Source organism: Lacerta agilis, chromosome 16, assembly GCF_009819535.1.
Source record: "Lacerta agilis isolate rLacAgi1 chromosome 16, rLacAgi1.pri, whole genome shotgun sequence".
Lineage (NCBI taxonomy): Eukaryota > Metazoa > Chordata > Lepidosauria > Squamata > Lacertidae > Lacerta > Lacerta agilis.
Genome location: NC_046327.1, coordinates 18660780 through 18684095, shown reverse-complemented (window position 1 = coordinate 18684095; position 23316 = coordinate 18660780). Strand labels below are relative to the sequence as shown.

The 23316-nt window shown below is 41.1% G+C and overlaps 1 protein-coding gene across 1 annotated transcript in view; it reads left to right on the top strand.

Moving 5' to 3' along the window:
- DNAH6 (dynein axonemal heavy chain 6) overlaps positions 1-23316 on the top strand; it is a 118172-nt gene that overhangs the window by 12192 nt on the left and 82664 nt on the right. The window contains exons 11-31 of the mRNA XM_033172943.1: positions 152-303; positions 2193-2345; positions 3127-3378; positions 4964-5092; positions 5777-5890; positions 6432-6575; positions 7062-7274; positions 8519-8611; positions 10058-10177; positions 10830-11010; positions 11840-11936; positions 13331-13526; positions 14794-14958; positions 15371-15484; positions 17626-17751; positions 17835-17990; positions 19558-19719; positions 20629-20766; positions 20862-21029; positions 21747-21895; positions 22450-22557. Coding sequence (XP_033028834.1) covers positions 152-303; positions 2193-2345; positions 3127-3378; positions 4964-5092; positions 5777-5890; positions 6432-6575; positions 7062-7274; positions 8519-8611; positions 10058-10177; positions 10830-11010; positions 11840-11936; positions 13331-13526; positions 14794-14958; positions 15371-15484; positions 17626-17751; positions 17835-17990; positions 19558-19719; positions 20629-20766; positions 20862-21029; positions 21747-21895; positions 22450-22557 — 3130 coding nt within the window. The remainder of the gene's footprint in view (positions 1-151; positions 304-2192; positions 2346-3126; positions 3379-4963; positions 5093-5776; positions 5891-6431; positions 6576-7061; positions 7275-8518; positions 8612-10057; positions 10178-10829; positions 11011-11839; positions 11937-13330; positions 13527-14793; positions 14959-15370; positions 15485-17625; positions 17752-17834; positions 17991-19557; positions 19720-20628; positions 20767-20861; positions 21030-21746; positions 21896-22449; positions 22558-23316) is intronic.

The following is a 23316-nucleotide window of genomic DNA, read 5'->3' as shown; positions in this document are numbered from 1 at the left end:
CTACCATTCCTCTTTTGCCAATGGGGTGATGGTGGTCAAGTCAGGATATTGCACCCACCCCAGCTGAATATAGAAGACAACTGGGGAAATGTTTCTCTAAAGCACCTGAAAATGTAATGACGATATTACACATCTTGTATATAATAAACAGATGTTAAATTCTTTGCCGAACAACTGGAGAAGTATCACAGACAGCACAAAGAAGCTGTGGCCATTAAACAGAAGAGGAACATAGGCTTGTTCCTAATAGATGCACAAAAGCTGAAAGACAAACTGATTCCATCACCAAAGCGCTGTTTGGAGGTAAATCTATCAATCACTTTAATACCAACCTTGGGAGGCCTCATGCATATCAATTTGGAAGTGAAATGGCACCGTACAAACATAAGATAGTAGCTTCTGCTTCCTCAGGTTATGGTTCAGATGTGTTGAAATACATTAGTTTGTAAATTAAAAACAAAAACAAAAGATGTTTGAAAACCTTAAAAGGCCTGATAAGAACTTGGCTATAATGACTTCCAGATTTGGATAATACTGAGGACAGTTGAGCCACAGATTGCTGAAAATCACGGATGGCAGCTGAAAAAAAACCACACGACAGAGAAGAGAAAATAGTATAGGGATACAATAATCAGAAGACATTTGGCAAAACTGTTAATGACTAGAAACCTGGCAAAACTTAACACCAGCATAAGTTAAGCCAGTGTAGGCTACTCTTATTCCAAACTCTGTTCATGAGGAATTTGATTTACAAGGTCGGTGGCTCGAATCCCCATTGCTCGGTCCCAGCTCCTGCCCACCTAGCAGTTTGAAAGCACATCAAAGTGCAAGTAGATAAATAGGTACCGCTCTGGCGGGAAGGTAAACGGCGTTTCTGTGCGCTGCTCTGGTTTTGCCAGAAGCGGCTTTGTCATGCTGGCCACATGACCCGGAAGCTGTATGCTGGCTTCCTCGGCCAATAAAGTGAGATGAGCACCTCAAGCCCGGAGTCGGACACCTTTACCCTTTTTGCAGGCTCTGTTTTACTGGGTTTCTATGCCACATGGCTGATCTGAAAGGGATTTGGAATAGGTGTCAGTCTCTCCTTGCCCTGTTTCCTCTTCTTGTTTTGGGGACTTGCACTGGGTTAAGTTCCACCTACTGAGCCCAAGGTGAGCTGGGGATGAGGGATTTAACTGACATATCTCTGGCTCAACTGAGTTGAAAGACCTATGCTGGCAGAGTCCCAACTGTGCCTGAGCTCAACCGGGAAAGATTCAACAAATTCAAAATCTCATCCTGGCTGATCATGGATTTGCATTGCTTTGCTAGAGGTTTTTTTTTAAGTTTTTTGTTTAGCACATGACATGGAAGAGGAGGAGACAGAGGGTGAAGAAAGAACTGGGGGCTCTCCACCCTCTGGACCACTGTTTTCCCCCCAGGAACTCTTCTCATTGTGAGACTTAAGAGTTTGTTTGGACCATGGGTGAGAACCCAGAGAGGAAGGGTGTGACAGAAGGAAAATGAATTGATACCAATTTTATATGTATTAGTAAATTTGTATGAGGGGCCGTGGGTGGCGCTGTGGGTTAAACCACTGTGCCTCTTGGGCTTGCCAATTGAAAGGTCGGCAGTTCGAATCCCTGTGACGGGGTGAGCTCCCGTTGTTCCTGCCAACCTAGTAGTTTGAAAGCATGCAGTACAAGTAGATAAATAGGTAGTGCTCTGGCCGGAAGGTAAACGGTGTTTCCGTGTGCTGCTCTGGTTTCACCAGAAGTGGCTTAGTCATGCTGGCCACATGACCCAGAAAAACAGTCTGCGGAAGCAGACAAACGCTGGCTTCCTCGGCCTTTAAAGTGAGATGAGCGTCGCAACCCCAGAGTCGTTTGTGACTGGACTTAATTGTCAGGGGTCCCATTACCTTTAACTTTGTATGAATGTAACATTTTTATACATAACTGTATTTTGTAATATTTTTGTTTAAGCGGGCTGTTAATTGCTTCAGTTTTCTGTATACCACTTACGGATATTTTTAATATATTAAGTGGTACATCAGTGATGTAAATAATAAATAAATAAAAATCATGGATGTATTGCAAGGTGCGGAGTCTTGACTAAGGAACTGATTATTGTAAGTTAGACATCATTGCCCTGATGAAACTTTCATTCTCTTCTGAATTTTTCAATTTTTTATTTTATTTTTTGTATTCCAGTGTATCAATGGAATGCTTCCTGTAATTGCAAAGAAAAAAGTTACTGCCATTCTTGTTGAGGCAAATGATGCTAAATTTAAACTGGAGTTTTATCCATCTACAACAACAGAATATGTGTTTAGCTTGACGTTCCTTGATGAAATACAAGATCGGGTTAGTTCACTATAGTGCTTCTACTAGGTAGCATTTACTATCTTGGAAAGTACTTATCAGTGGAAAGGAGTTGTGCTTTGCTTCCTTCTGGACTCATCTACCTACCTAGCTATATAGATAGTTTAAGTGAGAGCCCAATGCCTCATTCAATTTCCCTTAAGAAATAAGAATGCTTCACAAGGCATTGCGTTTAATTTGAGACTGTGTATTTCCCCAAAATGTATGATTATTGCAGGTCATGGTGAGTCCTTCCTGCCCTGCAAATAGCAGTGGTATTAGAAACTTACTAGTATAAGGAACTAGCAAAATGTTCACCTTAAGGCTTGTATTATTGCATAGATACCTGCTGGATGCAATGTGTAGGTCCAGGTCACAAGTGTCAGGCAGGACCCTGCTTTCAGGGGGAAAGGCTAATATTTAGTTATATGGGAGAGCACCATTGTGGTGGGAACTTAACCTACTTGACGTCTTTGGCAACTCGAGCCATTGCGAATCATCCCTGTCGCCATCAGCATAGACCTTTCCTCTCTACTGAATACATCCGTTCTGGATTCCGGTCTTGAATGTCACAGAATGTTGGGACCTGACTTTTGTACAGATGGTAGGAAAAATTACTTACCTGTATACTACGGTATTTAAAAGAACCCGGAGTTGACTTTTGTGCCAGTTTCTCCTCTTGCTTTTAACGTAACATTCTGTGGCAATTTAGAATATTAGCGCAGATTGAAGATTTTCCGTGGAAGCACATTTTCAAAAGAATTAACTGATTCCCCCCCCTCAGATTGAAACACTTGAAGTTGACTCAAAAGTCGTAACAAAGATGTATCAGCTTATCGAACTATATGCAGTGCCAACTCCGCCTGAAGATCTTGCTTTGTTTTCGAGTCTGAAACCATCCATCGTTGCTGTCCGAAATGCAATTGACAAATCTGTGGGTGAAAGAGATGCCAACATTGCCAGGTTCTGTCAGCTCCTAGACCTCGATGTTCAGGAACTCAATTTAGAAGTTAAAGAAGTCAAACACCTAGCTCAGGTATAGAAACAATAATCCCCCCCCCCCATGTTTATATCCTATAGAATTACCATTATGGATTTCTGGTATTGTTTACTAGTGATTTGCCACTACCAACATTCTCCAGCACTGTGCACTGAAAGTACAGTACATGAGAACCCCAGCTCAGTAGCAGGCCACATGCTTTGATTGCAGAAGCCCCAGGTTCAGTCGTTAGCATCTCCAAATAAAAGGAACTATCAGATAAACAAGGCTGGGAAAGACCCCTGCCTAGGATTCGGGAAAACCAGTTCCAGCCATAGTAGTCAGCAGTGGATTTGTTGGACCAATGGAATTGCTATAAGACAGTTTTAGGTGTGTCAGGGGTCAACAAGAACACCAAGGTTTATAACATTTATAACCAACAATGGTGTATTACACAAACTTCCAATGACTCATGCATTGCAATGGAGGGATATTTGCCTTCTCCCTGATGGATTCTCCTCTTGCCTGGACTAGGCATGTTTCAAACTGTCCCCATTCTCAATGAACTGATGTTTTGGTGATCAGTGATCAGTATACCCATCACTCCATACAGTATTTATTTCTTAGTATTGAAGATGTCACAAGTAACATCTGTACTTCACTCAGTCACAGTTACGTTTTTATTTTATTTTTATTGTTCTGTACATTGTATTGACTCTTTATAGCTGCGTGTTCTCTATTTTATACCTGTATTTTCTCTACGTCCCCCCTCCCCGAGAGGTTTGGAGGGTGACAACATGGGAACAGGCCTTTTCTGTGGTGGCTTCCCATCTGTGGAGTGCTCTGTCCAGAGGGGCTCACCTGGTGCCATCATTACATGTCCTTAGGCACTCGGCAAAAACATTCCTCTTTAACCAGGACTTCGGCCATTAAATAATCTGTGGGGGAGCTGTTATTATGATCATTTCATTATTATTCTGTATTCTGTATATTTTTTATTATTACTATGCCACATAAATTATGTTCTTAATGTTGTTCACTGCCCTGGGAACTTTGGATAAAGGGTGGTATATAAATCGAATGACAGAATAAATATTTTCAAAACTCAGTAGCCATAAATTAACTCCACAAAGTCCTCTGGATTATAGAGTAAGTGCTGTAATGGGCTTTGACATAATTTGAAATTCTATTTTATGAACTCGCGGCATGCAGAGAATGAAAGGAAAATATTCACAGCCCCAACGTAACTAATAAATTTGAACAGAGGGTGTATTTTCAAATCGGCAAAAACTGAATGGCCAGCAACATGAGCTCTGCCCATTGACATGGAAAACCCAAAACACAGCAAAGAGGCACTTTAAACCCTTTTATTTCCTGTGAACAGTTACTGAGGTATTGGCCAAGCTCTCCACTATTAGCTTAGTTAAGCAACTATTTGCCTATGTATTAAAGGAGCAGTTAATATAGAGAAATGTTGCAGTAGGGATTAGAAAGGGTAAAAGGAGCTCATAGCATATGCATTGCACTGCATGTTAGAGATCATATGCTCCACTGGATTTAACTGTAATAGTTTGACATGCAGCGCTTCTATTTAAACTTGTATGAAAGCTAAATGGTAAAGCAACTTCTTGATTTTTAATAGGATCCTCAGATTTTGGATATAGCTACAGACCAGGAAAGAGTGAAACAAGTTCTAGCAGAGCTGCAAACTATTCTTGATGAGCTACAGAAACGTGCATTTACATATAAATCCTATCAGAAGAATTTCAAGGTGAATTGGTTTCTAATTCCATGTATGTTGTGAGGATGAAATGGGTGTGGGGAGAGAATAAGCACTATCTAACTATATCTATAGTTATATCTATGTTTATATCTATGCCTAGGGCTATATCTAGGGTATTTTCTTCAAGGATATGATAGTAGTTGTTAGGACGTTCAGTGGTTGCCCATGAGTCAAGCGCCAAGACGCAGAACTTCTAAAACTAAGTCCTTTATTGTGCACAGCTATGTACAGTGGAGCAAAAGTTCAAACGTCCATCTCATCCCTACGCAGAGTCCAGGAATGAGCTCTTCCGGTTCTTTGTCCAGCAAAAGAGGCGCGGGATTCTAAACCCCCTCCTCCCTCTTCCACGTCCTTCCTGCATCTGACCCCGGAGCGTGGGAACCTGACCCCGATCCCCGCTTTCCCTGCGGTGCTGAGGCTCTCTGACCCCTTCCAAGCCCCTGCACCGCCTTCCTGTCTCCACCTCCCCCTCCCCGCTTGAGGAATGGTCGCTTCCGGCGGAGGAGGGGGAGGACGAGCTGGTCAACAGCGGACGCGGGTCTCTGTATTCCAAACGCTCCCGCGACTCCATCAGCCGCGGGGAGGGGTTTTTCCTGACAGTAGTTTTATAATATACAGAATAATGCTGTTTTCTATTGTTATTGTTATTTACACCCTACCCTTCACTCCAAGGTGGAAATGACAAGATTTGATGCTTTGGAGGAAGTTTGTGCAGAGCTGAAATTGAAACAACTGTTATGGGATTCTCTGTCTGAATGGTCAGTACTTGAAGACGAGTGGATGGAGGTAAATTGCATGCATTACTCTTGAAATGATCAAGTATAACGAACCTGCACTACAATTATGAATATTGTTTTTAAAAAGATTTTGGGGGGTTTTGTAGGGAGATGGCTATTTATGTGTTGAGTAAGTAAAAGGTAGTAATTACTAACATATGAGGCAGAGCTGCCCTCCAGGCACTGATGTTGCTGGGAAGCAGTGAGGTCAGGGCCACATGATGGATCTGTGTGGTGCGCTATATTAGGCCCGAGAGAGCAGAATATATAATAGTCAAGAAGGCTTATAATATCTCAAAAGAGTTGTTCTCTAAAGCTACAAAGTTACACACATTCAGTTGGTAATAAGTAGCATTTAATATTCAAGTTTTCTTCTGACTAAGTATATGTAGGGATCTTTTGGTGTGCAATAGAACTTAGCTTTTTTGTGCCTATCATGCTTGATATTGATTTAACTCCCTTCTTTTATTCTGAAAGAAATATATTATAATGAACAAATTGAGTTTCCCTCATAGACTAAGCAGCCCTTTTTGTATACTCTCTTCCCACAGGCTAAATTTGATAGCTTGGATCCAGAAAACCTGAATTCTCAAGTTTCCAAGTATGCCAAATTTGTCAATCAGCTGGAAAAGGGCTTGCCACCTAATAATGTTGTGCCGCTGCTTAAGGAGAAAGTGGAGAGAATGAAAGAAAAGGTACAACTGGCCACCGGAAGTTGACTTCCAGATGTTTTTCAAGGGAGAAAATACACAATTTTGTTAAGGATCCCTTTCAAATGAACATTTCAGATGGCATCTTACTCGTAACATCATTATGACTATTTATGAAGCACCTTAAAGGCACGGTCTTCATGCAACCTAAAACAAAACGGAAGAGTTGTCAAAATGAATAGTGTAACAAGGCCAAAAAGTTACAGGCCATTTCATTAGTATAAATATCTATCTAGACTAGAGTTTTTGGAATCACTCAGCCATCCTCTGATGGGGCCTTTTTTTCCTCTAGTCTTGTTGTTTCCTTATAAAAATCATTAGTTTATATAGTAGTGCAACAAGATTACGAAGTGCCACAGAGACTACTTGTGCAACACGTGTTATCGTGAAAGTATAAGCAGTTTGTTGATCATCTGCGCATTTGTAACAAGAAAAAGTTAAGCTAAAATTCTGTGCACCTTACTCTTTCAGGTTCCTGCCATCACAGACCTTAGAAACCCTTGTTTGAGACCCAGACACTGGGCTATTATAGAACAAATAGTTGGCGCACAAATGATAGATATGGAAAACCCATTAACCTTAGAGAGACTCGTTCAGATCAATGCTTTTGACTACTCTCAGGAGATTCAAGATGTTTCTGGACAAGCTTCAGGAGAAGCCTCCCTGGAGGCAATTCTCAGAAAGGTACTTTTTAATCAGATGCTTTAAACACACACACACACACACACACACACACACACACACTCTGTGGTGTAGTGGTTAAGAGCGGTAGACTCATAATCTGGTGAACCGGGTTCGCGCCTCCACTCCTCCACATGCAGCTGCTGGGTGACCTTGGGCTAGTCACACTTTTCTGAAGTCTCTCAGCCTCACTCACCTCACAGAGTGTTTGTTGTGGGGCAGGAAGGGAAAGGAGATTGTTAGCTGCTTTGAGACTCCTTCGGGTAGTGATAAAGTGGGATATCAAATCCAAACTCTTCTTATTCTTCTTCACACCCCCACACACCCTCTTGGACTGATGACAAGTAAATAAATTATCTATATTTCATTTACTGAATCCTCAATTCAGAGCACACTTACTGAACTCTCTGAGCCGTTGCCACCATTTGCAGAGACTGGTGCAACTCATGTGCCTGACAAGGCTGTGATGGACCTGGAGTGTTGTGTTTTCCCCATGAAGAAATAGCTTGGGTTGGCTGACATGGAGTAGCCCCTGCTAAAGTACTGGTAGTGAAGAATACAAGGATAGCAGGAGAACAGAGGGGTAGCATACACAGAGGGAAAAGGGACAGTTTTGTTGTTGTTTTGAAGTACAGAGGAGGCACAAAGTGTCAAGATAATCACATTAACGAGACAAACAGGCAAAAAAAATGACAGGACGCTGTTTGGGAAAAAAAAAACCCTAAGAGAAATGATAAAAGGAAAACGGAAGGGATATGGTAAACTCTTAAGTGAAAAGTTGTCTAAGTAAGGCAAAATGCACTGAAACAAAGAGTAGAAAACACACACAAAGTACAGGCAAATTATAAAGAGAAAACACACTGGCCTGAGGAGAACAAGAAATGATGGAGAGCCAAGAAAACCAAGTCTGCTTCAATGAAGGCAGAAAACAGAACTGGGCTACCTTAATACAGTAATTGTTTTTCTTGTTTCAGCCACTAGTTGGAAACAGATCCCAACCTGGTGACCTTCCATGCTAATTAGAGAATGGCCATTTGCTTCTTTCAGTTCTGTTAATAACTGGAATAAATTTTGCTTGGTATAGAAAATATGTGAACAACAGATTTTCAGTAGACATTGCAAGCACTAGGGTATTGGGATGCCCCGTTTTACTGGTTTAAAGAAATAAACTGAGTAAACTGCTGGTTTAACTCAGTTTATCAAACTTACTTTCAGTGCTAATATAAACTGACTTTCCCCCCCACCAGGTGGATGATTCTTGGAAATTGACAGAATTCATTGTTCTTCCTCATCGCGATTCAAAAGATGTTTTCATCCTGGGTGGCACAGATGAAATTCAGGTTAGGAACTTCTTTTAAAGCTGTCAGTTTTAAAGCTCATAATTTTACAGAACTCTCTTGAGTAGTGCCCATAAGGCCCAAAAATTCTTAAAAATCATATATTTGTGTTTCAACAGGTTTTTTAAATTTTTAAATTTTAATTAATGACGAGGTATGGTACGGTTTTTCACAAGAAAAGCAGGGTTTTTCAAAGCTTCCAGCAGCAGAGTGCAATGTGTTGGTGTGAGGCAGGGAAGAGTTTTAGTCCCTTCCTCTACAGACCCCTATTTTTTAAATAGAGCCATTCTACTGCCTGCTTTGTATGTGAATAGTGCATATACATGAAAAAAAGTATTTACAGCAGCCTCATCACACCTAGTTTGGCTTGTTCAAATCAGTGGGACAGATACAGTATAAGCATGTGCTTAGCTCTCTGGTTGAAATTCCTGGGCTTACAAGTGCTTAAATTTGCCAGGATCAAATGGTTTGTACTTTTAGAATTGATCTTAGTAACTTCAGTTCCAGCTCTAAACACTGGCTGGCATCATGAGGCAGCATAGGAAAATACCATGTCCCTATGGCATCATCATCAGTATTAGTATTAGTATTACTCCACCCATTTCACTGGGTTGCCCCAGCCAGCCTAAGCAGCTTCCAACCAATTGTAAAAGCAAAATAAAACATCAAGCATTAAAAACTTCCCTATACAGGGCAACATACTTTGCCATTGCCATGCTGGCCAAACACACTATGGCACAACAGAACAATTTCATGTGGCGTGTTCAAAGCATGTGGACTAGCATGAAGTTGATTTCTGCTATGTCTGCCCCACACTACATGCCTGATATCTAGTATTAATTTTTTAATATTGATATTCCCATGTCAAGTAGAAGTAACAGAATGGGCTTGCCCCACTAAACAAGCATGTCATGATTGTAGCTATGTTGACACATATCACTATTTTGTTGCAACTGCACACATCTTTTATGATTGGGATTCAAGTTTTTATTTCATTAACTGACCTGTTACAGAGACTTTGTTTAAGTATGAAAGTGTTTTACTTAAATGTTACATTTTAATATTGCAAAAAAAAAACTTTATTAGTTTCTGGTCTGCAACAATAGGAAGCTCCAACATATCTTTTCTGGAGTTGGTAGCTCTCCGTATAGATATGAAAGTCTATCCATGGACTGGCATTTCTAAGAGATTATAGGGGGAGGACTTCATTTCCTGTGGTTTGGGAAATATTAGGGCTGCAGCTTTATTTAACCAGTAGATCAGTCAACTAACACTTTAGTTGGGAAACTAGTCTGGGCTAATTTTAATTGGTGTGAACACATTTTAATTGGTGAGACTAAGAGTTAAACACATGCTTGTTTAAAATTTTGGACAATTTTCATACCTTGTATTTACTTCTGGGAACTCAGTTGTCAAATTTGAGAATCCTGTTTATTATTTTCCTTCAAGGCCATTCTAGATGACAGTACCATCAATGTGGCAACAATAGCATCTTCACGATACGTAGGCCCTCTCAAGGCGCGAGTTGATGAATGGCAAAAGCAACTCTCTTTATTCAGCCAGACGTTGGTGAGTGTCACGTTATTTAAAAACATGCTCATTGCCTTTAGTGTTAGCAATAAAAGAGGAAAAGTAATCTTGGAATATGTTACTGTTTCTTAGAAGTTACTCTTTACCTTTGACAAGAGAGTGTTTAAATATCAACTTGGTGATAGTAATATACCTGGGTAGGAAGGATTATTGATGATCATGTAATTCATATCCATCTATAGAAGCAATATTGATTCTTTATGGTTTATTCAGTAATGGCCTGCAAAAGCATGTAAGTAGGACAGAAACAGTGTTTGCAAAAGACACTGAATTATTTAAATCTGCGAAGAGTTAACAAAAAGTGTGAAAGTGCTATTTGGAGATGATACTGAAGTGGCAGCTGCAGCTCGGCATTGATGTTTGCAAGGAGTGTGGGGGGGAATCATCCCAATTTTACTTATAAAATATGGTATTCAGATTTTGTTTTTGCTTCTACATATTAGTTGTATGTTGTTGAAATGATGAATAGTACTTCTCTGAAAACATCAGTATAGCATATTGCAGCCCTCAAAAAGGATACCAGAATAGAAGAGATTATTTAGGAACAGGATAGAAATGTGCTCCAGAGAACAACACCTTGACATTCTTGTAATTGTCATTGCCCTTATCCACTACCCCCTGTGTGATGTAGGAAGAATGGCTGACATGCCAGAGAAACTGGCTCTATCTGGAAAGCATTTTCAGTGCTCCTGATATTCAAAGACAGCTGCCTGCAGAAGCAAAGATGTTCTTGCAGGTGGACAAATCCTGGAAAGAAATTATGAGAAAAGTTAATCGTCTGCCTAATGCCCTCCGAGCAGCTACTCAGCCAGGTATTAATAGATCTAAAATTTGTATTATGCTTGATCACAACAAAACAATGTTGTGTATAGCTGGAAAATGCAAATCACACCTACTGTATCTTAAGCTTGTAGTATGATTTTAAAAGCCATGTGCTGCAATGCCTGAGGCCCATACAAACACACACACACACACACACACTTCTTAGGTTGTCCCTCTGTATTTGTATTTCATTTGATTGATGGTTATGTATTGCTTAATGTAGGGTCTATTTCCAGGGTTTATTTTATTCCTGCCATTTTGCCTTCTTCGCTTATATGCAACTTTCTTCTGACTTTTTGGCCCGGTTCACACATCACACTAAGCCATGGTTTGTTTAACAAACCATGAGTTAACCACAAGTTGTCCCACAGACTGTCCAACAAACCATGGCTTGTTTCTCCAAGGTTTGGCTTGTTTTCCAGCTGTTCTGACACTTGTGCCTTTGTAGCTTAAACAACTGGATTACAAAGATAGTATATAAAGTTGGAACTTTATATATAAAGTATATAAAGTTCTATATATTACAAACCATCTTCTTTTCCTTTTTCATCCCAATAAACACACACTCTATTTTCACTGTGCAAGCTTATTAAATTATTGTTTCTGCAGAGGTGGTGAACGTATGGCAAACCTTTCTCTTGTACCTAAAGACAGAAAACACAGTTCTTTGTCCATTAGGACACCTCCCCCCATCTGTTTCCTGCTTGGCCTGGAGCAGTTGTTTTTTATTCCTTCCTACTACTGTCTACTCCTTGTTAGGTTTGTTATACATTCCATTTTCACTGTGAAAGTTTATTAATTATTGTTTCTTTGATACAGGCCTTTTAGAATCCTTCCAGAATAACAATGCACTTCTTGATCAAATTCAGAAGTGCCTGGAAGCCTATTTGGAATCTAAGAGAGTAATCTTCCCCAGGTTAGTTAAGAATCAATAAGAATATAATTAAACCATCTACACTCTGGGTGATATCCAATTGGAATGTCCAATGGACTTCTGCTACCACAATAAGACCTTCCCTTCCTCTCCTACCCATGAAGCCACACTCAGGGCTAGTGGACTCCCTGGAGCAGATTTTTATGGGGTGGGGGAGGCTGCTACAGGGAGAAAGAGAGAAAAGGGAATGTTGGATGTTGCATAAATCTTTATTCAGTATAATCTTAGAGGTGCAATTCCATCAGAATTAAGCACATTTGAATCCCATAGATTTATATGGAAGTATTAAGTCTTAACTTTGGATGGATCTTATTTGTAGCTTTTTGATTTAAACCACGGGTGGTGAACCTGTGGCTCTCCAGATGTTTTTGAACTCCAGTTCCCATCATAGGCCATCCTGGCTAGGGCTGATGGGAGTTGAAGTCCAGCAACATCTAAAGGGCCACATTTTCCTCATCCTTGATTTAAACCAGGGAATAATGCAAGTTCTCTCTTGGAAGTTGTGTGTGTCCAGGTGGGTTTGGCGCCTCATGAAGGCAGGAACTTTGTAGCTTCAAAGGAAGTGGTTGGCTTTCACTTCCCTTGAAGCACTTCCTGTCTTCACCTAGAGCAGATCACCAGAATGCATTTCTTATCTCCTGTCTCCTCCTACTCAGGTTTGGGTTTGTGATATTTCACTGTTCATGTCTGTAGTGGGCAAGGAAGGTCCTTTGTGATTCTTTTCCTCTCAAGCTTTTCTTGAGTTCCTATATTTATTTCTTGAAACTTCCTTTATTTTTCTGTTGATTATCTGTCTGTTTTATACAGTGGTACCTCTAGATGCGAATGGGATCCGTTCTGGAGCCCCATTCGCATCCTGAGCAGTCCGCAACCTGCAGTGCCGCTTCTGCGCATGCGCGGGTTGTGACTCAGCGCGTCTGCGCATGCGCATGACGTCACTGCGTGTCTGCACATGTGCGACCCGCCGAACCTGGAAGTAATCTGATCCGTTACTTCCGGGTTCGGCACGTTCATAACGCATGCCGTTCGCAACCCGCAGTGAATGCAACACAAGGTACGACTGTTTCAAGTCTTCTACTTCCTCATCATGCTACTCTTGGTTTTAGTCCAAATTATTCCCTGCCCATGACTGTTTTGTTACTGTGCTTGTTAAAATAGTGCACAACTTAATTGCTTAATCCACAGGCTTTTTAAAATACATTTATAGAAAAGCATGTTTTACAGAAATGAATGAAATTGCTTTAAGACAAATTAAGACTGCTGCCTCAAATTATCCTCACAACTTCAGTGTAGAATATATTTTGAAATTTAGCAGATGAAAATACTTTTGAAAAAGTAGTTGCATTTTTAATACTTTCAAAATTATCTACGAACAGATTTTACTTTTTATCCAATGATGAACTCTTGGAGATTTTGGCTCAGACTCGCAATCCTCAAGCTGTTCAGCCTCATTTAAGGAAGTGCTTTGATTCAATCTCTAAACTAGAATTTGCCTATATGGCTCCAGCCGAAGGAGAAGAAAAGGTTCTTACCAATGATATTTTAGCAATGCTGTCACCTGAAGGTGAGAGGGTAAGCAATTATTTAATTCAAGCAAAATGCCTGTGTGTGTGTGTGTGTGTGAGAGAGAGAGAGAGAGCGTGTTCATGGAAGACAATCTTTCTCAGCTATGAGTGATCGCCGAATAATAATAATAAGAAGACACTCCTGTAGAATCTGTGTCAGTGACCCAGGCAGCCTAGGGTCAAGTGTAGGGGAAGGTCATTGTAGTGCCATCTCCATGTCCAACATTTTAGTTTTTCCCATAGGAGAGAATGGCAAAAGTTCACTTGTGCTGGATAAAGTAAGTAAACCTACACCCTGTCCTTAGCAACCCCTGCTTTGGACATCCTCTCTTCATAGCTCCTCCTCTTTGTCTGCATAGTCCCATCTTGGATTCAATTTATTGGTTGCACCAGAATGCTGTGAAATGTGGGAGAGTTGCTTCTTGCTTTCCGTTCTGCTCAGTTCACTACCTGATAGTTGCGATGTCCTGCGGCATTCCTTAGGCTCAGTGCCCAGTGTGGTGTAACCAGTTGCGCTGCCTTAAATCCACCCCTGTTCAAAGTGCCACGGAAAGTGATAGAGGAGGGTGGAAGGGAGCAGAATGGGCAAAATGGGCCATAACATTCTTTGAGGCAAAGAGGACCTAGGAGAGACAGAACAACAGGAAAAGGTTGATGGATTTCTGGGAAAGAAAGCCCCAGTAGTGAGCCATGAAATGGAGAATGGGGTGGTGGTGATGGTGGTGGTGATAAAATTGTGAATAACCTGAGAAACTGATGAGGCAGATGCTGATTAAAAGGAAATGCTTTGCAGTTCTGAGGGCTCTTTAAAAGGAAGAAACTTGATGCAGACCTGAAAAATCCAGAATGGTTAAAAGAGAGTTGGAGTCTAAGCACATATTGAAGAGCAGACAGCATTTTTATTTTTATTATTATTGTGAAGTCTGGAGACCAATGGTAGAATATCTGTGTTGCCTATCCATGCTATTTAATTTTTTTAAAATCTAGTCTGAAAGTATTATGAAGTACACAATTTAATGAATTTAATAGAATGGTGTAGTAATGATTTCTTGGTACCTAAGAAGTTGTAACTATTTAAAGTAATTTTCAATGTTTATAATTCACGGTATAGGATTATTAGTTTTACCTAGATTTATTCTGTATTTTATATATATTTGAAATAATAAAAATACATTGTGTAAAGGTTTTTGTAATGACTGTTCATTGTGTCTTTAATCAGTTCAGGAGAAATCACTTAAGTTACATTACCCTCATAGCAAGACTTGCCTTTCTAGGTTGGCTTAGGGAAAGGACTTAAAGCCAGAGGAAATGTTGAAGACTGGCTTGGTAAAGTTGAAGAAGCAATGTTCGCTTCCCTTCGACGCCTGAGCAAAGCTGCCATTGCTGATTATCAGACGAGGGAGAGAGTACAATGGGTTGTCGCTGGACATCCTTCCCAGGTAACCATGCTCAGATACTCTTTTATTGGGGGGGGGAGCTTTGTTTCTTTGTCTTGAGGACATAATGATTCTTTGAGCTGGTTATGGGCTTAAAGTTCAATATATCCCCAAAGTATCATGTACTTGGAGCTTACCTGGTTACTTTAAGCTGCTGCTTTTATACTGAACCAGAGCTGGGAACCATTTGACACAGACAAAGACTATCACCTTCCTGCGTGAGCCCTCTTGAAATCAATGGGAGCCATGGAAAATAGTTGTTCTACAAGAGCACTAAGCAGCAAGATGCTTGTGGAACAGAAATTTGAAGTGGATTTATGTAATAAAAGGAGCAGCACAGTGTTAATGAAAGCAGTTCTCGCCTGTGGATGACTCTACCATTATTCTGCCTTGTTTTTGCTTTGTTTTTACGTAGGTTGTGCTGACCATTTCTCAGCTCATGTGGTGCCGTGATCTGACTCAGTGTTTAGAAGGAGAGGAATACGATCATTTAGAAGCTTTGGAAGAATTTGAAATTGAAAACTTTGAAGTTAGTGTTCATACCTGTGCGGGGGGGGGGGGGGGGGTTTGAAACCGATCATATGGAGCTGTTTGACATAATTTTAAAAGGCAAATTAACTGTCCCGGGTAGCAGTTTCCAGGTGATGGCCACGTGAGAGCGCAACCATAACTGCCCTCTCATGTTGAGGTGTGGAGGGGTTTTTGGATTAGAGGGCCCTTGAGAGGCAATGGCTTGACCTTCCCCTTCCCATAGGGATATGCTCTGGGCGTGGGGAGATAGGGGCAACAAATGAGAGGGGGTTGGAGCGTGCGGTGATACAGGTGGAATACATGGTTAGGAAGGGTAGGGTAGGGGTAATGGAGGAATGAGGAGGGGACATTGGGAGCTGGCCATGATGCTGCTCAGTCAGATGCTACATTGGTTTCCACCTGCTGGCCTCTGCTGGTGGAAAGAATTGCCACCGGTGGGGATGGGGGCTCTGATGTGGTGGGAGCCCTAAGATTGCCCTGTCAGAAGGGAAACTACTGTCCATAGTAACCTGGAGCTGGCATTGCAGCACAAGAAAAACATGCCCCCACCCAGCGGCGGAGCATATGCCCCCGCTGCCCAGGGCAGGCACGCTCCTGAGGGGGGCGTGACACACTCCCGAGGGGGGCATGGCATGGAGGATGCCCTCTCAGGTGCGGGATAGCCACTTGGGCGCCTGGAGCGGTGTCTGCATCCTGCAGCCGGTGGCGGAACCAGCCACTCACGGGGGCGGAGCCAGCTGCCCAAGGCGGACATTCAGCGCGCCGCCTGCCCACGACTCCCAAGCTGTCAAAACAAAGGGGGAAGGAGGGAATGCCTCTGGCAAAGCGGTGCAGCTCCTCCCTTTACCCCGACAGCTCGTGGTAGGCTTGGGAGTTTCGAGTGGGACGCCGAATGTCACCCCCCTCATTGAGGGCACACGGGCCGCCCCCACCTCCCCCCTTCCTACACCCCTGCCCCCACCTCCTTTCTGCCCTGGTCAGTCTGGTACTCTTCTGTTTCCTGCTGCTCCCTGGCTGTGGTTAGGCTTTTTCTGTCTATTGTAGCAAAACCAGCAGTGTCTTGTGGCACCTTAAAGATGAACATAAGTTTTTGTGCCAACAGATTAATCCAGTGGTATCCTGAGTTTCTGGTATGTGTGTGCTTGTGTACACACACACACACACACACACACACATCTTGTAATTGGTTAGCCAGTTAACACACATAGTATGATTAAACTCAGTTCTCCTGGATAATTCCTTTTTACCACAAGACACCTTTTATTGGTTTTGCACCCAAATGGGATGTTTTTAATGCAAAGTATAGTGATGTTGTGCAATATTTCAAAAAATACATATTTTTCATTCCCAAACTATTCTTCCAAATTGGAATGCAGCTCTTGGCTCAAAGAGCCATTGACCTCTTCAGAATAACAACACTTTATCTCTCCATAACATCTAATCTCTTTCAATATTCTGTCCCTCCCATCCTTAAATATGTAAGTGCTCACTTTTCTTTGAAATTGTTCTGTTGCTGTTGTCTGTTTTTCTCTGATTAGGGCTTCTTTCTACTTCCCAGACAGTAAGGGGTCATGTCGTGAATGTGATATCATAGCACTATGCCAGTCAATCTGAGTTGGCTACGTCCTGACATCACAGCTACTGTAGCTAACAACGCCTGTTCAGAGTCACAGCAGTGCTTCCTTAATAGGCGTTGCAATGACCTTTAAAAAATGGTCGAAACAGGATTTACACAGGGCTGGCTTTTCCATTAGGCAGAGTGAGCTTGGCCACCCCTTGTGGTAGAAGTTGGACACAGAGTGGTGGCAAGATGTTGGAAGACAGCTTACCTGTACCTCCTAAGATGGTCTGCTGATCTCAGGAGGATGCTGTCTTATCATTCAGCTGCTAATCCAGTCATCTTCTATTTCTGAAATGGGGGCAGCATCTTGTCCTTTGCCTTGAGCAGCAAAATGCTTTTACCTGAGCCTGGATGCACTTGCCATTGCTGACAAAAATATTCATAACCACCTTCTCCCCGTTTTGGAACAAATCTACTTACATTAGCAGTAGATACAGCACTTTTATTTTGAAACGTTACTTTCTTGAGTAAAAAAAGCAAAACATTTCCTAACATTGTGATTTCTTCTCCTTTCATAGAGATTAAATGCATTGGCTTCACTAGTTCGTGGCATCCTTCCCAAGCTCCACAGAAACATCATAACAGCACTCATAACTATTGATGTGCATGCAAGAGACATTGTTACCGAACTTGTAAAGCAGAAGGTACATTACAATTTTTAAATGATATTTGTGCAGTTACAATTTTAAAATCAACATCTAACAAACGTTGTGTATTCTCTGTAAAGGTAGATTCTGTTGACAACTTTGATTGGCAAAGGCAACTGCGTTACTATTGGGACCTGGATCTGGATAACTGTGTAGCTAGAATGGCTTTATCCCAGTACACTTATGCCTACGAATACTTGGGTGCATGTCCAAGATTAGTGATAACCCCACTCACGGTAAGACCTAGCCCTCAACCTCATGCATGTAGTATAAAATGTAAGAGAAAACTGGAACTTTCTGTTCGATATTGCTAATAAATAAGAGTTCACCTTTACATAACGTTGCTCTTAAAAACTGTTCTGTATAGACATATAAACATGTGTTACAGCATCATGTACACTTATGGGGGGGGAAGGGTACTGCAGGGATAAGTTGTCAACTCAGGATAACCTTTCTCTGGGGCTAGAGACTAATAATAGTTTTTAAGAGATTTGAAGGTGACTCAGAAGAGACATCATTGTCCATGGCACTAATTTCTGTTGCTTCACAAGTATGTCTGTTCAGCCTGCTCTTGCAGGTTTGTGAAGCGCAGCCAATAGCTTAGAAGCCTTCTTCATGTCTCCTTCAATTCTCCACAAAAGCAGCCCCCACCTATAGCTGAACAATGCACACAATTTTGAACAAAGTTAACCATCTCGTATCAAATTATGATTTGAACAAGCTCTAAATATTATTATTTATTTGAATTAACTCTTTTTTGGCTATTGTTATTATTTAAGCTTGTTGGTTGCTTTTTATACAAAAAGGTCTGCATGTGACTTATAACTTATTCAAAAACCTAAGTGTAACAAAAATACATTATAATATAAGCACATTTACACAAAAACACATGCAGTTCATAAAAACACACAGAGAAACCCCCTCATAACAGCAGTAGAAAGCTGCAGCACCACACTAACGGCAAACAACACAATCTATCAAAAGTCTATCTAAAGTGTGGGTAAAAGGTACATTTTTACCTGGTCCTGAAAGCCTGTCACTGAAGGTGCCAGAGAGATTTCACTTGCTCCTATGATTTCCCTCTTGCTTAGTGTATGAACCCTGAGCAGTTTCAGCACTGTTCAACTGTAACTTCAGAAATTTCAGCTGGTTCACAATGCCACTCCCTGATTGCTGAGGTGTTTAGTCTTCACATTCCAGCTTTTTTAAAGACCAGCACTGGTTACCAGATTAATGTCATGCCCAATTCAAGGTATTGGGTTTGGCAAAAACAAACAACTCTGAATGGGCTGGACTAGGATTATCTCTTGGATGTTTGGTTCACATCCTCAGATGTTCCTTCTAATTTACATGATGTTGCAATGTAGAGGCAAAAGTCATAAGGTTTTGTGGTGGTCCAGAAGTCATTTGGCACACCGTGGTCTATAGTGACTTAGGATTGTACATTATTGATAGAGAGTTTGTGGGGATAGTTTCTACTGGTGTTGCGCCATATGTCAGATGTCTTCAGCAAATTAGCATGTAGGCTAATCTACTTTATTATATATAATACACACAGAGCACTCCATCATGGCTCCCTCTCTCTCTAGCATCAGGCAGCAAAGAGGAAGAACAATGGACAACAGTCCCACTTTAGGGAACACAGTAAGACAAACATCCTGTCTTCCAGCTTTTAGGAGCGGAATGTGCAAACTGTTGAAGATTATACTGCAGTACAATTGTGTTATTTTAATTAGGACATAATTTCATAGTGCTGTTCAGTATCTATGCATATGTAACTTTCTACATTTTGACTTTTATCAGGATCGTTGCTACCTCTGCCTTATGGGAGCATTGCAGCTTGACCTCGGTGGAGCCCCAGCTGGACCTGCTGGCACTGGCAAAACAGAAACTACCAAAGACCTTGCAAAAGCACTTGCCATCCAGTGTGTTGTGTTTAACTGTTCAGATGGCTTGGATTACAAGGTACGTAGCACGATATGTGAACACCTTTATTGTTCTGTAGCATTTCATGTTAATGGAGCTGATGAAGTTCCTGCAATTTGTAATTTCCATTAACAAATATTATTTTCACACACTGCAATAACCATTGGATGCTGAGCTCATGGTTAGTGTATGGGAAATATAACCTGTGCTTTAAAAACCCCAGTGGACTGTACCATCAATGACTGTTGGCAAGATGACTGTAATGGAAGAGTGTCTTCACAACCAACACTGCCCTTACTGATAAACTAACTAGCAATTGTTGCATCTTTTGATGATATATCCCAGAGGAAATTCCCTTGGCACCCAGCCATGTTGCACATGGCACTGGACTTAGGATACCTATTTCAATTGGCTCATGGTCCTTTCTTCCTTTGCTTCTTCGTAACCAGGCAAGCAGCAGGTGTATAGAGACACAACAAACTAGCATTAAAGCAGGATACAGCATTCAGATGTAGCAATAAGACACAATTAACTGAAGCAGAGATTAGCCAAGCTAACTTCAATTCCTGGCTTGTTGACCACAACTATGATTTGTGAGCTTGGTCACCTTCAGGTGTGCAGTTAAGCCATATTTAAGCTACACAAACCACAACAGTGATATTTTGTCTAAGTCATTATGGTTATTTTTATGTTTAATGATTTACGGACCCCAGCATACCATTGTAGTAAATAGTATAAATATATCAGTTTTAGAGCAGAATTATATAGTATTTGGTTCAGGCCTCGCATTACCAGAAGGACATATAACTGAGGACATATAACCCAGTGCTCATGTGAGCAACAGAGATACACTCTTTTACACTATGCCTTAAGAGTTTATTGCCTGAAATTACAGCTTTTGGAGAGAGATAACTGAGACATGTTAACTAAGATGAACTATTGTTTCAGATGATGGGACGTTTCTTCAGCGGCTTGGCACAATCTGGAGCATGGTGCTGCTTTGACGAATTCAACCGAATTGATATTGAAGTTCTGTCTGTTATTGCTCAACAGTTGATAACCATTAGGAACGCTAAAGCTGCTAAGGTAATTTCTGTGTTTTCTGGATAACAGAAGCTCTGTTTCACAGTCTTAATAATTTTCACAATATAATACTGTTCTTAAATTGTTCTTTCAAACAGCTCTCTCGGTTTATGTTTGAGGGACGTGAAATAAAATTGGTGATGACTTGTGCGGCCTTCATTACAATGAATCCTGGCTATGCTGGACGGACAGAATTACCTGACAATCTGAAAGCACTTTTCAGGCCATTTTCAATGATGGTTCCTAACTATGCTTTGATTGCTGAGGTACCTTTTAATATATATGATTATGCAGAAAGTGTTTGAGAGCAGAAAATTACAACGTGGGAATAACGTACTGGAACAGTTGTCTTTAAGGAGGCCAATAGCTGAACACTGGGGGGAAAACCACCCCAGGATCTCTTTTTCATACTTGTATTATTATGTCTTCTTTGCAACAGTTAGTTTACGCACTAGGGCATGGGTAGGCAAACTAAAGCCTGTGGGCCGGATCCGGCCCAATGACCTTCTAATTCCAGCCCGTGGACGGTCTGGGAATCAGCATGTTTTTACATGAGTAGAATGTGTCCTTTTATTTAAAATGCATCTCTGAGTTATTTTGGGGGGCTGCCTGGTGTTTTTACATGAGTAGAATGTGTGCTTTTATATAAAATGCATCTCTGGGTTATTTGTGGGGCATAGGAATTCGTTCATTTTTTTTCTTTCAACATATAATCTGGCTCCCCCACAAGGTCCGAGGGACAGTGGACCGGCCCCCTGCTGAAAAAGTTTGCTGACCCCTGCACTAGAGGGAGCACTAACCCACTTTAGCACATCTTTACACTCAGTTAGAAATACTTTTCAGATAAGACCAATGGTTCCATCTCAGCTGCATATTGTTGAGCCCTCTCTTGGAGTCACACCATACACTTGTTGATGCTCTACTGATAGTTACACTTTGTTTTCTTTTGTAAGAACACACAACATACCTTTTTCGTACTTTAGGTTATTTTGTATTCAGAAGGATTTGAATCAAGTAAAACACTTGCAAGAAAGATGACTCAGATGTACAAACTGTGTAGTGAGCAGCTTTCTCAACAGGACCACTATGATTTTGGGATGAGAGCTGTCAAATCTGTTTTGGTCATGGCTGGGTAAGAATCTGCATACTGCATGATATAATTTTAATTTGGATATTCACTTATCAACGTGCCCAACATATAAACATTTTATTTACTTACCCAACTTAGAAATATACACATCTTATTTACTGGACCCATTTGTTTTAAATGAATAACTGCCATGCTACTACTATTGTATCTAAATTTTATATTTTTTTGCAGATAAGGGCTGTTAAAAATTTAAAGTTCTTTGTGGCATTAAAGCTCTAGCACTGATTGTTTCTCTTAGTTACTGATATAAACCTCTGTGGACTGTATATGTGAAAATATCTTGATGCTGCAGGAAATGAGACTGCTCCTGGTTATGTGGAGCTAGAGATGGGGTGGGGCAGGGAGAGAAATATGTTCACGTTTTAATGCTCTAATGCTACAAGCTCTAAAAATGCAGCTATTCTTCCATAGTTGCATTTCTGCAAATTTAATGATGCACTTCTCCAACCAAAATATGCATACTATTTTTTTTAAAAAAAATTTATTGGTAATAATAATGCTATTAATATATGCTAAAAATGTTTCTATAAATGTAGGTCACTAAAGAGAGAGAATCCAAATCTGAATGAGGATGTTGTATTAATAAGAGCATTACGAGATTCCAACCTTCCAAAATTTCTTACAGATGATGCTGTTTTGTTCAGGTACATTTCTTAGTAAATTAGCGTTTTCTTTAATTAATCACGGAATCTTTATTTTCCCATCAGTGAATATGACTCTTCCGTTATTTCCAGTAGGGATGCTATAAGATAATCATTAAGTGACAATAGAAATTAACTACACAACCATTTTCAACAATTTGAATACTTAAACTTGTTTATAACATAAAAAATGTTTGCTATGATTCAGACTCAGTTTATTAGCCCTCATTCAGCCCACTGCTGCCCGCTGACACCAGCTCAGGATCCCCCCCCCCCAAGTCTCCTTCCCATCTGGCTGTTTCCCCTGCAGTCTTAAACTCTGTTGGGAAGGGGCCCCTCTGCTTTCTTTGCTCTGCTACACGCAAAACACTCTGAGACCTTGGAGACAAGGAAGTAGGAGAGCTGAATACAGCAAGACTGACAAGCTCCTGTCAATCTGTTGCTGCCTCAGCCCCCACCTCCTCCTCAGCTGCCTGTCCTATGTCTGCAGTGTTTTCTGCCTCTTCTCACTCACTTCCTCTCTCTCACTCAAGCCTGTTGCTTGTTCAGCAAGCAACCAATCTGTCCCCCTTTCATTCTCTGACCTGTCTTCAGTGTCACTGCTTCCCTCCCTCGTGAGTCTTTCTCTTCTGAGGCTCCCCTATGGGGTTCTCCGGCTGGACCTGCCCACCATTCCCCATCATCCAGCCAGTCCCTCACGTTATTATATTACAGTTATAATATAGTACAATGATGATCTGGCTCAGCAGATCACTTGACCAA